The 15,607-nt window shown below is 52.8% G+C and overlaps 1 protein-coding gene across 1 annotated transcript; it reads right to left on the bottom strand.

The window, feature by feature from the left end:
• Positions 1-3,346: 3,346 nt before the first annotated feature.
• KCNS2 (potassium voltage-gated channel modifier subfamily S member 2) lies at positions 3,347-9,243 on the bottom strand. Its single transcript, XM_054499923.2, has 2 exons — positions 8,860-9,243; positions 3,347-8,250 (listed from the first exon to the last, which is right to left on the bottom strand). Exon 2 carries the CDS (start codon positions 8,206-8,208, stop codon positions 6,775-6,777), a length of 1,434 nt encoding a protein of 477 aa, XP_054355898.1. The 5' UTR covers positions 8,209-8,250; positions 8,860-9,243; the 3' UTR covers positions 3,347-6,774.
• Between the last annotated feature and the right edge of the window lie 6,364 nt (positions 9,244-15,607).

Raw genomic sequence — 15,607 nt, 5'->3', positions numbered from 1 at the left:
GGAAGAACCATGGGGTGATGGGAGGGAAAAGCAGAGCCTGCAGCACACAGCGCCCCAAAATCACAAAGGAGGGAGTTCCCAGGACTTAGAGGTTGATCTGTGTGGCCAAAGAATTCGGGGGAGCTTGAGGACAGGCCACTGAATTTGGCTATTAGGAAAGCACTGGTGACCATCAGGACAGCAATTCCAAAAAGGTGGTGGGAACAGAGGCCAGTCACAGAGAAAACACAAGGAAGTGACAGGAGAGGAAAGCCAAGGTCGCCAGTAGAGATCACCCCCCTAGGATTCCTCAGGGAAAAGGAGAGAAATAGGTTGGCAGATAAGGAGTCAGCTGAGAAAAGCAAGGCTACGGCCTCACTCATCCCCAAGGGCCCCTTCCCATGCCAGGCTCCCTCGGGGTGCTGCCTGGCCTCCAGGCCTCCCTCTGCCCACTGCACACCCCCTCTGTGTATCCCAGGCACTCGGGCAACATGGCTCTGAGTATTCTCTGTCTCTCCAGGTGGCACCACCATCCACCCAGCCACCAACCCAGCCAGAAACCCAGAAACCATCCTCCCCTCCCTCTCCCTCATCCCACCTCCAGTCACTGATGGAGTCCTGCAGAGCCGCCTCCCCGTCCACCTGCACTGCCCCTCCTCCCCACCCCACTCCCTTTGTATCTGATCTATACTGTGACCGTGACCTCAAATCAGCCACCTGTCCCCTCTCACACTTCCAAGCTGATGCTAGAGTCACATTCTGACAACATTCATCTGGTCAGGATATCTGTACCCCGGTGACAAAAGAATGAAGCTCAGGCTCTTCAGATGGCTTAGTTCTGCCCCCCATCTGCACCTTGCTTCTCTCTAGACTTACTGACTTTGATGTTCTGCACACATGCTGGTGCTTCAGCCTCCTTCTCTCTGCCTATGCAGGTCCCCGTTACTGGAGGAAAAGTTTTTTTCCTTTTCCCTTCCCTCCACCTGCCCAGCCCTGACTCCCAGCACCATTCCCTTTCTGGCTGGCTCCTGGAGTCCTCTTTCTGTTTGTAGCCCAGAAGTCCTGTCTTCACAAAGGAAACAGTTATTCCTCTTTCCTCGTGTCCTCATTGCCCCCTTCATCCAAAAATGCTTCCAGGGGGCTCCTGTGCTCTCTATTCTACCAGATTGTGGAGCCCTCTGGCAAGCAGGGATCGGGGCCAGTCCAGGTGAAGAGCAGTGGGAGCAGCCCCAGCGATCGTTGCCCCCAGGAGGCCTTGCTGGGCTAGGAGCATGCTAGGTTAACTGGAAATAAAATAGACTCAATGGAAGGCCTAGAATAATGTCACTAGACATTGCCTCTCTTTTTACTCTCTGCTCTTTTCCCTTCTTTCTTCTCTGCCTTTTCCTTTATTCACTCTTTCCTGTTCCCTCTTTTTTTTTCCTCTCTCTTTCCCTCCGATTTCTGGTTTCTTCTTATCTCCTGTTCCTTCTGTAGGGCCTTACACAACTCCAAGGCATGCCAGCCTTCTTCTCCCCCTCTCTTGTATCTCTTTCCCCTCCACGGGTCTCTGAGGCCTCGCTTGCATCTCTGTTCTGAATGCATCAGCTGCCAGCTGCAGTTGCAGTCGTTTGCTTGGGAGAATTTACCCAGGAGGATGGTGCTATTGACAAGTGAGGTCCCAGAAGGAGGAAAATGTTGCAGAGTTTCAGACCTGCAGCATTGACCGGATGTAACACCCATGTAAGGGCCTTGGGTGGAAATGCTAGTTTAAAATTCTCCTAAAAATAGGAGGAGATAATAACTGTGTACATGCAACATTTAAGTTCTTCCCTCAAGGGGAGGTGTTTGTTTTTCCTTTTAAGATGTAAGGCATCCTGGCCCTAAAATACCCCCTGAACATCCATTTATACCCTTGCTGCAGGGATGGTGGCTAAAGGGGAGGAGCTGAGCTATACCCCACTTGACGGAACACAAAGACTGTGGTGAGGTTGGAGAGCAGTGCTGTGCATCCTTCCTCAGCCTTAACGAGTGCAGGGCAAGGTTAATACAGATTTCTATACCCTTTTGCTGCATACACAGACAAGGCCACCTGCAGATGCCACCACTGCTCAGTGTGAGTTGAGTGTTGGATGGGAGAGCCATCTGCTCCATACACCTCAGGGCCCCTTTTGGGGCCCAATAACCTCATGGGAACAGGTAGGGGATCTCCTAGCCTTCACAAAGGCAACAAACCAAAATGAGCAAAGAGTTAGCCCTGAAGTCGAATGGGATCTTGGTGATTTTCCTCTGCCTAATGATTGTTAATAGCAGGAATCTGGATTCTGTGTACATAGGTGGAAACAGTGGAAATCTCAAAGGAGACACAAGCTGATGATTTTAAAACTTGATTCACTTGGATCAGAACCTAGCTCAAGCATTTTCCTGATTGCATTGTCCCTGCAACTGTCGTCTATTGTGGCTGACTGCTGAAGAGGAAATGAAACCAAATAGAAGGTTGTTTGTAAGCAATCTCTCTGCTCTTCTTAAAAATAAATTAGGGATATCAGGATCGGCTCATGGCTAGAATGAGGACATAGAGAGACATGCAGAAATTCTGTTTTTATATTGAGGTGAAGAAGTGGGTAGGGCTTTAAGAATTCTCTAATCCAACCTTCTCATTTTGCAGCAGTGGAAGGTGAGGCTTGGAGAGGCCACAGGATGTGCCTACAATCACAGAGCTGAAGGCAAAACCCAGCAGAACCAAGTCAGCCCAGTGGCCTTGCTACTGATTCACCATGGCCTTTGGACTGGCTCATACTCAGTCTATTTTAAGTAGTGCCAAGAAGTGTCTCTATGTATCCCCCAGCAGTATTCATGCCCAACCAGCCAGGACACTCAGGGTTCCCCAATTTACTATTAGGGAGCTACTTCAGCAGCAGGGAGCGCGGTACTTTGGGACAGGGTGGGGCTGGCAGGGCAGGCTGACAGAGGTGCTAAGCAGGAAAGCATGCAGGAGGAAAATCCTGCAGGGGTGTCTGTTTCACAGGAGTTACAAGAATACAGGACCATTCCTTCTACAAAGGAGGCTAGTGGTTCAAGATCCTAGAAAACCAGGACTCCGCCTTTACAAAGAATAAACAACAGCTTCTCCTTCCCCCAAATTGCATAAACAAACAAACAAACAAACAAACAAAACCACCCAGGCTTTCTCAGGAAATCTGGTCTCCAACTTTGAATGCCCTCCTTGTTTGCTACTGCATATGTAATTGAAGTGCCTCCAAGAGATGCAAATAATTTTTGTCTATTTAATCTGCACACTTTTTGAGGCTGGAGTCCTGAGTGTGTCAGTATTACTGCCCATTCCCGAATCGAGGCACAGAGATGAAAGTGCAGCAATCAGACATAATGGTTCAGTGCAGCCTGCGTCAACGCTTGCACAGTAGTGTGTTAATGAGTGTTAAAACCGACATCTCAAATACGGCGTCCTCAATTTTAAAAATTACAGCTCTGTAAGAAGTCATGCTGTTAAAACACACAAGAAATACCAGTTAAGGCTTCAAGTAGCTAACACACAGCCTGTACAGATCACCACTATCCCAAAGTGCATAACAACTTATTTTCTTTGAAATGAGGCAAGAATTAGCAGGTAGTTCAATTATTTGAGTGCTAAGATAAGTAGAAATAACAAATCCAAATGTTAAATACCAATTACTACCTTACGAGCTACAAATCAGCTCGGCATTACAACATGCCCTTCCTCACTCACAAACCCAGGGTTTGGCAAAAAACACAAACCTATAACCAATATGCATTTGTGCAACAGATGTGTCACTTCCCAACCCAGCACTTCCAAAATGCGCATCACAGATATCAAAGCCTGGCCCATATATTTGTCCCATTGGCATTGAAAACAATAACCTCCAAATGCTGGGAGTGACACTTCTCTCAAGCTCACAGCTGGAAACAAGTCATCTCCAGTTTCTACTCTGTCCCCCTAAAGGAGGTTTACAGGTCAGTCTGACAGCCTGGTTGCCAAAGATGTCACCTCATATTTTTACAGAAAATTAACCTGACCCTCCCTGGTTAGCTTCAGGGACTAAAAGAAACTGCTGGTTAGATGTTATCTAGCAAGGTCAATCAAAGACCCAATGGAGAGCACCTGTAAACTTCACACCTTAGTGAGACTTTAGGGGAGAGGAAGATTATTTCTCCCTGGGTCACCATTCAGTCTACATCCCTTGTGGGAATTAGCTCCAGGGTTCAAGCCAGCCGGGTTGTTCTCTCTCCCACTTATCTGAAACCACCACTTGAAAAACTCAATGCTATTGGAACATTCTCATGCTCAGAAGTGACTAAAGGTCCAGTTGGGCACGATAATATTTTATATAAGTATATACGTATGTACAAGAGATGTTAAAAAGATAGTCTCTAAAGCACGTTGGGATTCCTCCAATGAAAGGCACCAGATAAATGCAAGTCATTACCAAAAAGAAAAGTCAAGTTTTCCAGCTTTCACATCTGCAAAGGGTTACCACTAGGGTACCTCTTTTTTGGTGGTAAGCTTTCTTGTTTAGAAAAATCTTCATAAGAGTGACTGAGTTATTCTGCCTCCTTCCTTGCTTCCACTTTGCATAAGCTTCCTGGTCAGCGGCCATGGATACCAGTCTCAGTGACCCAATACCATCAGCCTTGGCAAACTGATCGGTCCTCATAAGTCTGTACCACCACCTGCCTTCAGTGCAGCTGGGGATGATTCTGTAAATGTTATGCCTTCCGGGGCTGGAAGTACCAGCCAAATCTAAGTGTTCCATGTGCAAATTCTGAAAAATAACCCTGCTCCTCTGATTCAGTGGCCAGTTGCCTCTAAGTCATCTCACTTTTCCTGATGCTTCAGAGACACGGATGTAGACACTAGGAGACAGCCACCTCCCAGCCTCCCACGAGCCTCCAGTCCAATGGAAAGATTTGAACTGGGGGCTCCAGGACACAAGTGGCTAGTGAATTCATTCAGTAAATCACCCACACTGTAGTAGCCATGACAACTACAAGAACACAAATCCTTCTGATAAGATCCTTGCCACACCTCCATGAGGTAAGTATCATCTTCAATCAACTGAAACACAAAAGGACCTCTTAAGAAGAGGCCCAACCTTTGGATGAAAAGCCTGGATAGCTCCATGCTCAGACCCCTGGGTTCTATTGCCTTTTCAAAGATGGAACAATAATGAAAGCCACCTGGAAAACCATCAGATTACCTTAAAGATGATGGAGAAGAATTATCTTATAGAGGAACCCAGGTTCCCCATCACAATGTTATGTGCTGGTTAACCGAACAAGAGGAGCAGGAGCATTTTGGAGGAGGAAACAGTCGTCTCCCTTCAATACAAGTTTGGAAGCTTGAAGGTCTTTTGAATAGCATTAAGCTTTTCAAGTTTACAATTTTTTATGACATTTTATGAACTAGCAGTTTTTTATTTTACAACTCTTTCCTTTCTCCTGGCCTCTACCCACTCACCCTCAATGAAAGGCAGTTGGAATGCAAGTAAGAACTGCAGCATTTCCATCCCGGGTAAGCCACACCACCTTCATGCACGTCTATATTTTGAGTACATGCTTCCATACCACCAGATTTCCATGTCACGGCAGGAACTCCAGGGCAATCACAGCATCATATACAACACACTATATCCTAGAAGCAAAATTATCTGAGTAAATTCTGCTTGGAAATAAAAGGGCTCTCATTTGATGAGCTTTCAGAGCAGGCAACAAAAGTATTTAAGCTACTGCCCTTGCTAGCAACCCAACAACGTTCACCTCAGGGAAACGATACAACAGTAAACTTTTTAGTTGAGGAAGACAACACGACCTTACTCCTAAACATCTTAAAAAATAAATATTTCAAAAACATGCTAATATCTTAGACACAGCAAAGTTTGGTCAAATGGCCTAGATCAGAAACCTCATCCAGAAATACATTTCTCTACAGTCACCCTAGGAAACAAGGAGGCTTGACCATGAACCAAGGGGCTCAGCCTGCACTAACTTGGCTTTAAGCACCCTAGGGTTTGGACTATTTAGCTGAAGCCCCTCTCCCTAACACATCTGTTCTTGGGAAAAAAAATTCGATCTTCACTGCGTGTTTAACTAAGTAACATTCTCTAAAGAGTGACATTTATGAGATGAACATCAGTGTACATCGTTCTAAAGATGATTGGTGCACCCATGCAAGCCACGGAACTACAGATCATTTATAAAAACAACTTCCAGACTTGCATTGGTCAAGTCTACTTAACTTTGCATTCTCTTTGTTTTGGTATTAAAACTAAGTGAAAGCAATGGATAAAGAGCTGAGATTTTGTTTTCACATGACTGTGAGCAAAATCTCATGATATCCTTGCTGACCTCATAGATGCATTTCCACTGGACAGACTTGTGGGGGCTTTTTTTACAGAACTCACACGACAACCTCAGAAACAGGAGCACGACAACTCATAGACAGTACTGGGCCACAAGCACTAGAATAGCGTACACGATGGACAGAAAAATTAGCATTCTGGGTGTACTCATCTGGCAAAAAGGTGAACATTTTATGCCCACGATGCAAAGACCAGTGAGTGTCATTTCATGGAAAGGTGCAAAGGCATGGTGTCAGACACACCACCCTCTAAAAACGATTCTAAATACTGTAAAAGAAACCTGGGTGCATATCCCATGCATCTCTCCCCTCATGGGCTGGGCATACTCCTTACACCATAACCATAAGGTGCCTGGGCTGTGCCAGAGGCACAAGAGGCAGCTCAGCAATGTGGGGTGGAGGGTGACAAGTCCTCCCGGCTAATGTAGGGAATCATTTAAACTGAGTTCACTTGGTGAGCTCCTGCTCATGTTCGTCAGGCTTGCCATGAGGGATTTAACTTTATGGGCATAATAGTCCCTTAAATTGACCGAAGGGACCTCCTTCATTCCATCTCCAAAGTCACAGCTGCGCATGGCACTCTCAAGTTGCTTTTGGCGCCGGTAAAAGTGGGAGAACTTATTGAAGATCAAGGTGATGGGCAGGACCACCACGAGGATGCCTGCCAAGATGCAGGCAGAGGCAGTCAGCTTCCCTGCCGTGGTCCCTGGGACCACATCCCCATACCCTACTGTGGTCATACTGACAGTAGCCCACCACCAGCAGGCAGGGATGGTGGCCAGGCCCTCGTTCTCCTCCTTTTCAATGGTGTAGGCCACCACGGAGAAGATGGAAATCCCCACGGAGAGGTAGAGCAAGAGCAGCCCTACTTCTTTGTAGCTGTATTTCAAAGTGGCCCCCAGGGAGCGGAGGCCAGTGGAGTGCCTGGCCAGCTTTAAGATGCGGAAGATCCGCATCAGCCTCAGGACCTGGGCCACCCTGCCCAAGTTGGCTAAAGTAGGTGTGCTCTCCACCACGAGGTTCACCACCAGAGTGATGTAAAAGGGGACGATGGACATGAGGTCAATAAGGTTTAGGGCATTCTTGAAGAACTTGAGGAAGTCAGGGGCCACAGCAAACCTGGCCACCAGCTCAAATGTGAACCAGGCGATGCCAAAGTGCTCCACGATTTCGAACCTAGGGTCCTCGCCAGGGTTGCCCTGGCTGTCAGGGATTTGGAAGTCGGGCAGGCTATTGAGGCACATGGTGATGATGGACCCCATCACCACCAGGATGGACAGGATGCTGAAGACCCTGCTCAGCACTGAGTAGCCGGGGTTGTCCAGCGCCAGCCACAGCTGCCTGCGGAAGTTGCCGAGGGGCTGCCCATCAAACTTGGAGGCGTCGTTGTAGAAGGCAAGGATCTCATCGAAGGAAGACGTGGTGCTCTCCTGGTCACTCTGCTCGTCCCACTTCTCTTGCTCGGGCTCTACTTTGCGGCCATGGTAGCTGTAGCTGCAGCAGGAGTCAATGAAGAACTCGTTGATGCCCCAGTACTCGATCTCCTGGCTGAAGGAGAAGACACACAGCTCGGCCATGACGTGAAGCTTGCCGGTGTGATAGAAATGCAGCACGTAGGGGAAGAGCTCAGGGTTTCGGTCGAAGTAGAACTCCCGCTGGACGTCGTCGTAGTCATCGCAGAGCTCCAGAATGGCCTCGCGCGAGTGACAGAGTAGCAAGCGGCCCAGGCGCGTCTCGGGGAAGCGCAGCAGCGTGTGCGAGCGCAGCCTCCTCTTGAAGCCGCCCACGTTGATGCGGATCTCCCCGTCCTCGACATTGGCCTCCGACACGTCCCACAGGCTCTGGCCGGTCATGCTGGAGGCGCCGGCCGCCCTCGCCGCGCGGGGGCGCTACACCTGGAAGCGGAGGGAACAGCGTCGGCGAGAGCGCCGTGCGCCCCGGCTGGGCCCCCTCTCCCTACCCATTTCTGGCGGGCCCAGGCCTCCTGGTGGGTCTTGGGTGCTGAAGGGCTGGGCTGGGGCAAGAGTCTGAGGGATCTGGCCCCCTCCCAGGAAAGGCTGGGGGTGGGTATGTTTCTATTAGCACGGCTCCACCCCAGGGGTCTCGGTGAGCGCTTTGCGCGTGCGGGGTCGCGTCCCCGCGGCTCTGAGCGCCCAGGGGGCTGCGTGCTGACCTTGTCCATGGGCAGGCCCGGGAGACGCCCCCGCCCGCTCGCCGCAGACAGGCGGGACCGGAGCTGAGATACGCACCGGCAGGGCCGGGCCGACACGGGGGGCGCGTAGCTTTGGGGGGGTTGGGGGGGATACGCTGGAGTCTGGAAACCCGGGCCGCGGGAATGAGTGGGGCGGCCCGGCCTCCCCTGGGTCCAGATCCCACGCCTGCAGCCCCCGCGTCCCCGGCCCAGGTCTCCCCGCCGACCTGGCGCTATGCACCGGGGCCGCGTGCGCTGCGCCTCACCCAGCGGGGCTGCCCGGGCTCGCCCTGCGCGTTCTGGAAGCGCTTACCTGGGAGCACGGGCGCCCGCGGCCGAGGCCGGCGGGAAACTTCCCCAACCCGCGGCCGAGCATCGCGGCGGTGGCCGCTGCCTGCTGGCGGTGCGTGCGCGGGTGCGAGTGTGTGCGCCTGAGTGTGCGCCCGGCGGGCCGGCGGGCGGGGGCCGCCGAGCGTCTCCTCCCGTCTCGGGCCGGGCACGCCGCCGCTGTCCGCAGCTGCGGAAGGCTCACAGGTGGCTGCGTGGTCCCGCCACTCGCGGAGCCCCCTCTCCGGATCCGCTCACCCCTCACCCGCCGAGAGAGGCAGGAGCCCGCGCCGCAGTCGCCCCGTGAGCCGGGGCGGGAGCAGAGCGGGTGTGACGGGGCGCCGGCCCTGCGCGGGGCGCGGCGCGGTGGTGCTGAACGGACAGCTCCGCGAGCCTCGGCCGCGGCCCGGGTTCGGAAGGCGCAGCCGCCGCCGCCGCCGCTGCTTCTGTGCGCTTCCCCGGCGCGTCACCGCGACCACCTTGCGCCCCCGGCTCGGCGCGGGGCCGACACCTCTCCCTCCCCCCCGACCATCCCCCGGTGACAGCTGTTATTATCACCACCCCCAGGGCGCAGGCAGGGGGCTGCCTACGGTGACCTTTCCCCGCTGGGTCTGGCGGGAGCTGGGCTGGGAAATAAAGGGCGGCTTGCGGGTGTCCGGGGACAGGGCGGGACCGGAGGAACTCCAGGTCTCCTCTTTTAGGGACCTGAAGAAAAGTTTCCCGAAGCCCGGGGGTGGGGTTGTTGGGGAACAGGAGCTGGAGGGGAAAAGAGGGGGCCGGGAAGTCCAAGGTGGAGATCGGCTTAGTATGAGGTGGGGCGGGAGCGCTGGCCGCACGGCGGGGGCGGGAGTCGCTGAGTTCTGGTCTGGGCACCGTTTGTGTCCAGGCCGGTGTGGTGTGCGGGCTGTGCGGGACTGCAGGGCGCTGTGTGTGCATGTAGGCTGAGGACAGCAGGACTTTTCAGTGTCTGTGTGTACCGCGTTCATTAAAATGGGTCCTCTGTCGGATGGGAAGATGCGTTGGCACAGGGGGGCCCTGGGACGTGTGTCAGCGCAGTGTGTGGCATGGGGAACCGTGTGCTGTGTGTACAGTGTGCTGTGTACACAGTGTGCTGTGTACAGTGTAGTACTCTTGGGACTGTGACGGGCTCATGTGTGTGGAGTATGTTGAGAGCGGTGTGCTTGCCGACAGTGGGGACTGGGGGGTTCGAGCTGGAGTGGGGACTGGTAGATGTGCTCAGGATCTGTGTCCCCATTCCTAAGAAGACTCGTGGCCCAGATCTGAGCTCTTGGTCTCCTAGGATTGTCCTTAAGGCCCTGCCTGCTGGGCTGAGCTAAGAAATGGACCCAGTCCGTGGGGAGCCCCCGCCCTTTGGTCTTTCTCTGTGGTGTCCACTTGCAAAGACTGGAGCACCGTGGGTGTGTGAGCTTAGCAGGGAGCTAGCGTCTACATGTCTCGGTCAGAAGTCCTGGGAATGCCCTTGCAGGGTGGCTCTGGACTCATGGTGCAACCGCCACTGCCACAGTGGGAAGCACATTCTTTACGCAATCCTGGCAATGCCGTCCCAGCTGAGAGGTGCTCAGTGTAGCTCTGGAGGGCTTGGGGCCTCCTTGGAGGACCTGGAGAGGACCCTTAATCTGGCTTCATATGGGGGCTCGTGCATCCAAGTCTAACCCATCCCTGTGACCTACTGGCTTCTGGACATGTGTGTGGGTGTGAATGCAGGTGTGTTTCCTGCTGAGAGGGCTTCACACCCATGCCCCTGCAGGCCTCTGCAAATGTGGGGGATTCCACAGAGGCAGCCACATGGGAGAGGGATAGTAGGGTAGTGAGGGCCACACATACTTCCTCTTTCTTGTGTTTGACCTTTCCCCAGGCTTTGGGAAACTTTTGTTCAGTTCCCTAAAAGAGGAATCCAGTCCTCCGTTCTGCCCTACCCTCAAACACACACAAGGCACCCTTTATTTCCCAGAGTGTTTGCCTGTGTGAGAGTGTGTGTGTGTGTGTGTGTGTGTGTGTGTGTGTCTGAGAGGGAGAGGGAGAAAAATCTAATCTTGGTTATCCTTGTCTTCATCTCCCTTTCTTTCAGGGTCTGTGTGTGGAGAGCAGCCTCTATCTAGATTTGCTGGGTCCATCATTGGAGGTCTGTGGCTCCCGCACACCTGGCTGCAGTCTGGGAGCCCCTGGATCTCCTTCATCCCCATGGGGGTGCTGTGGAGAGAGTGCCACCCTTGCTGAGGGGGTGTGTGCTTCAGTGCATGTATAATCCCTGTGTCGCTGCCTCTTCCACCATTTTCCAATCCCCCCTTCCACACCTTGGGGGTGATGGTGGCTGCAAGGTGTCTCTGCTGCAGGGGCCTGAGCAGCAGCACCTGGGGGACAGCCTTCATGGGCCCTATGGCTCTCCCTAGCTCTCACCCCTATCCTTTCACTATGAGCTGCCTGCCTTCCGGCCCCTCCAGAGCTCACAGCCCCCTTCTGCTTCACCACCACATGTCTCTGTGTGGCTTCTGCCACATGTCACCATTCCCAGCCACTCCTATTCCCTTGGCCTTGGCTCTTGGCTATTCTGGTTTAGCTCAGTGCATAAATCACCTTTTTCTGCTGCATTTGGAGGGTCCTTCCTTCTACACATACTTGAGTTTGATTCCTCCAGGGCTTTCCTCCCTCCCCTGCTTCATGTATCTGCCCACCTCCTTCTGTTCCTATCTGTTGTTCTTGCTCCTTCATCCTCTGTGGTCATGGGAGATTTCACCCATGGAGAGAGAGCCCTCTGCCTTCTGTTTTTCTTTGTTTCTCCCACACACCCACGGCCACCCCACCTGCAGACCAGGCTCTGCCTGGGCCCCTGGGGCTCTCACCCTCCCATCTCTCTAACAGAGGCCACTCCTTGTCCCTCTCAGCTCTGCCCCTGCTCCTGCCAACAACCCGACCTCCTACCTTCCTCCCTCTCTCCCTCCCCCTTGTCCCCTTCCCCAGCTGAGAGACCTGTGCCAACATACTTCCAGCTACACTGGGGCCCTGTGTCTAAGCCTGCCCTTTGATAGCTCTTCCTGTGAGTCTGGGGTCAGGGACAAGCCCCCCTGCTCACCTTTCCTTGAATGGCAAAGTGAACTTGGAGCCTGCAGGGAGAAGCCCAATGTGGGGCACATCAGTTATTTCTTGGAAAGGCTGAGGCAGAAGCTCTGTGGGTCTGACAGATGCCTTTGCAGAGGGTAAGTGTATGTGACAGGCAGAGCCACTTGTTTATTTCCCAGTCACCGTGCTGAAAAGAAATGGAGCCGTCTCCCTCCTTCTATACCGGGGAAGCTGGCTTTGTTTATGGTTTATTTAGAGGTCTGAGCCCTGATCTTAAAATACAGCCACCTGCTCCAGGCGCAGGTTGAGGCCTGCCTCTGGGCTGGCCTGGCCTGTTGGGAAGATGGTGAGGGGGTACAGGGGTGCAGGGAGAGGCACCCTGGGAAGGGGTATGAAGAGAACTTAGTCAGTGGCCCAGATCCTTGCACCTGGTCGACTATTATCTCTGCCTTCACTGCCAATGCTGATCTCTCAGCTGAACCCACACATCTCAGACTCAGCTTTTCTCCCCCTGACACGCGAGGGGGCTGCACTGGCAGCTTGGCTGAGGGAGCTGCCTGACCTACATTCCCCACTGCGAGGAAGAGTTGGGTCCTTGACCTTCCCCCTGGGGTCTCAGCACAGAGGTGCCTTCCGCCCTGATGGACTGGACAGTTCACCTGTGTCCATCCTGCTCCCCACCAGCCATCCTCCCCACAGCAGCCAGAGTGTCTTTTAAAAACACAAACCAGGTCATGTCATTCCCACCTGAAAACCTTCCACGGACTTCCCATTGCACTGAGAATGAAAACCATCTCCTAACCACAGCTCCAAGACCCGCTATGATACACTCTGCCCACCTCCCAAACTTCGGCTCACTGCTCTCTTCTTCACGAGCTGTGCTCCAGCCGCACACCTGCTTTGCTCCCTATGCAGGGCCTCTGCACTACCACACTCCCTGCTTGGCATGGCGGTTCACAGGGCAGGCCCCTTCTTGCCACTCAGGTGATTTAAATATCACCTCCTCAGAGAGGCCTGACTCCCCAGTCTAAACTGGAGCCTTTGGTCAGTTTCTCTTGTTGCCTTCACAACACGTATATTAAATAGTTATCGAATACACGACTGGATGATGAATGAATGAGGCCACAGCTGCTATCTTAAGTTATTCTGTGCCTGCCAGAGTCTTGGCCCCAACTCCTTCCTCCTGATGCATCAAGAAGGGAACTGGATGGGGAGGGAGTCACTGTGCCTGGAACTGTGGTCTGGAGCCCCCAGGGTGCTCTCCTGAGCAACTGATCAGCTTAGTAGATCTCGGCCCTAGCTGCACATTCGAATCACCTAAGGAGGTTTTAATTTAGCCAATCCTCCTAGATGCCTTGGGCCTCACACCAGGCCAATTAGATCAGAGTCTCTGGTGAGGGAAAATCAGCATTTCTTAAGCTCCTAAAGGATTCCAGGGTGGAGCCAAGGTTGAGCCCCTGAGCAGCCTGACTTTGGGGATGCGGATCGAGAGCTGTGTGTCCATGAGTCTGCACCTGGCGGTCAGTCTCAGGGATGGATTCTGTGTCTCACTCGGTTTGGCAGACACCCACCCACTGCCCCAGCTCTTAGGGCAGGGCTGCCTGCGGTGGGAGCACTGTGAGGGCTGAGTGCCTTTGTAGTCGCCTCCTTCCATGCCAGACTCCTAGACGTTTTCCTGTGCCTGCTCGTCCCAGAATTCTTTACCTTGGAAACAATTTGAGATTAGGATCTGTCACAGTTTCTCCTTCTCCTTGGAAGAGGATTCCCTCCTGAGCCGTTTTGATGTTGATGGTGGAAATGGGGATGGAGGACAAGGGAGCTAGCCAGCCTGTCTGGGTGGCTTTACAGTAGCAAGGGCGCAGGGGTGCTGCTGGGGATGGAGGCAGGCCTGGAGATGAGGGAGGCAGGAGAGGGAGACCCTGGAATGAGGGAAGCCAGGTCTAGGCCCCAGTGAAGTTGGAGTAGGGGGAGGGGAGGGATTGAGAGGAAAATTGGAGAACAAAGGATTTTAGAAGTTTTGCTGCACGTTACAAATGCAATTCCTCATGAAGTGTTTTCTCAGGAGGCAACAGTAAATGTTTATATGGCTTTTGCATTGTTCCTGGATGCGGGACTGAATTTGTTTTATAGGTGAGTCCTTGCCTGGGCCATTTGGCTTTATCTGCAGAGGCCACTCCCCCGTTTGACTACAGCCCTTCCATCCCTGTGTGCTCCCTGGAGGCCAACGATGAGGGAGAGAAGGGTGTGGTTGTATCTGAAGGGCTTCTCTAAGAGTCCTTTAATGAAAAGGGGCCCAGATCCTCCGCGTCTGGCCTGCACAGGGCCTACACCTGTGGGGTTGGAGCCCTCAAGTTCCCTCCTCTGATGTCTCCTGTTCCAAGTTCCTTATCCTTGGAGGGTTCTTCACCAGCCCCACTAGGCACTGCTCCCTTGGGTGGCCCTTCACTGAATTCCTCAGGACATCCTGAGACAAGACTGGAATTATTTATTTATTTATTTTTGAGACAGAGTATTGCTCTGTCACCCAGGCTGTAGTGCAGTGGCATGATCTTGGCTCACTGCAACCTCTACCTCCTGGGTTCAAGCAATTCTCCTACCTCAGCCTCCTGAGTAGCTGGGACTATAGGCACCCGCCACCACACCTGGCTAATTTTTGTATTTTTAGTAGAGACAAGGTTTCACCATGTTAGCCAGACTGGTCTCAAACTCCTGACCTTAAAAGTGATCCACCTACCTAAGCCTCCCAAAGTGCTGGGATTACAAGCATGAGCCACTGCGCCTGGCCCAAGGTTGGAATAATTAAGAGAAGTTTGATTAAATTTAAACTTAGAGTCACCACAAGGGAAATGAACAAGAGGACAACATGGCTGCAAGGGTAGGGGCAACCACCTCCCTCCAGGGCCCCTCTCAGCCTCAGGGGTCTGGCCATCTTTCCCGTCTACCCTAGGTCCTCCTGAAGCCCATTGTGCAGAGGTTGAGGCCCAGGGACCCAGAAGCTCCCTTTCCCTTGGCCTCAGGCATATCCTCTGCAGTCAGCTGTCTCTCCTCTCCTGAACTTTCTGTTGGAGGCTGACAGCTGAATTGAAGCCCCCAGCCCCTCTCACTGGCCCTACCTTCTGGGACCAGTGGGATGACCGGATGAGAACAATTCACCCTGAGGCCGTCCAGTGCATTCAGGAAGTGGAGGAGCCTCAACCACCACCCACCACAACAGGTGACCGAGGAAGATGAAGATGGCAGAGAAAATGAAGAGCCAGCCCCGCACCCTGAAGCTAGCTGTCCCAGTCCTGCCCTTAGCCATGAATCCTTGGGTGAAACATTTACTCTCTCTATGCCTCATTTTCCTCATCTTGAAACCTATGAGAGTCCCACACTCATAAGATTACTGGGAGAATTAAAAGATGCATTAGAGAGCTATATACCAAGGCCTGACACATAGCAAGTGCTTAAAATGTTAGCCATGACGAGTGCCAATTACTGAGTGCTTGTGATGTGTCGGCCCTGTGCCAAGCTCTCTGCTTGCCTCTTGCCGTCACTTGGGTAGTATTATCACCTCATTTAATGATGCCCATTAAGTGGGGTGTTTAGACTCAAACATGTCTCTCTGCTATCCAAATCTGCCCTCTTAACTGTCTCAAGTAGGTGCAGGACCAATT

The sequence above is a fragment of the Pongo pygmaeus genome, chromosome 7 (genome assembly GCF_028885625.2).
Source record: "Pongo pygmaeus isolate AG05252 chromosome 7, NHGRI_mPonPyg2-v2.0_pri, whole genome shotgun sequence".
Lineage (NCBI taxonomy): Eukaryota > Metazoa > Chordata > Mammalia > Primates > Hominidae > Pongo > Pongo pygmaeus.
This window is presented reverse-complemented; position numbering and strand designations above follow the sequence as displayed.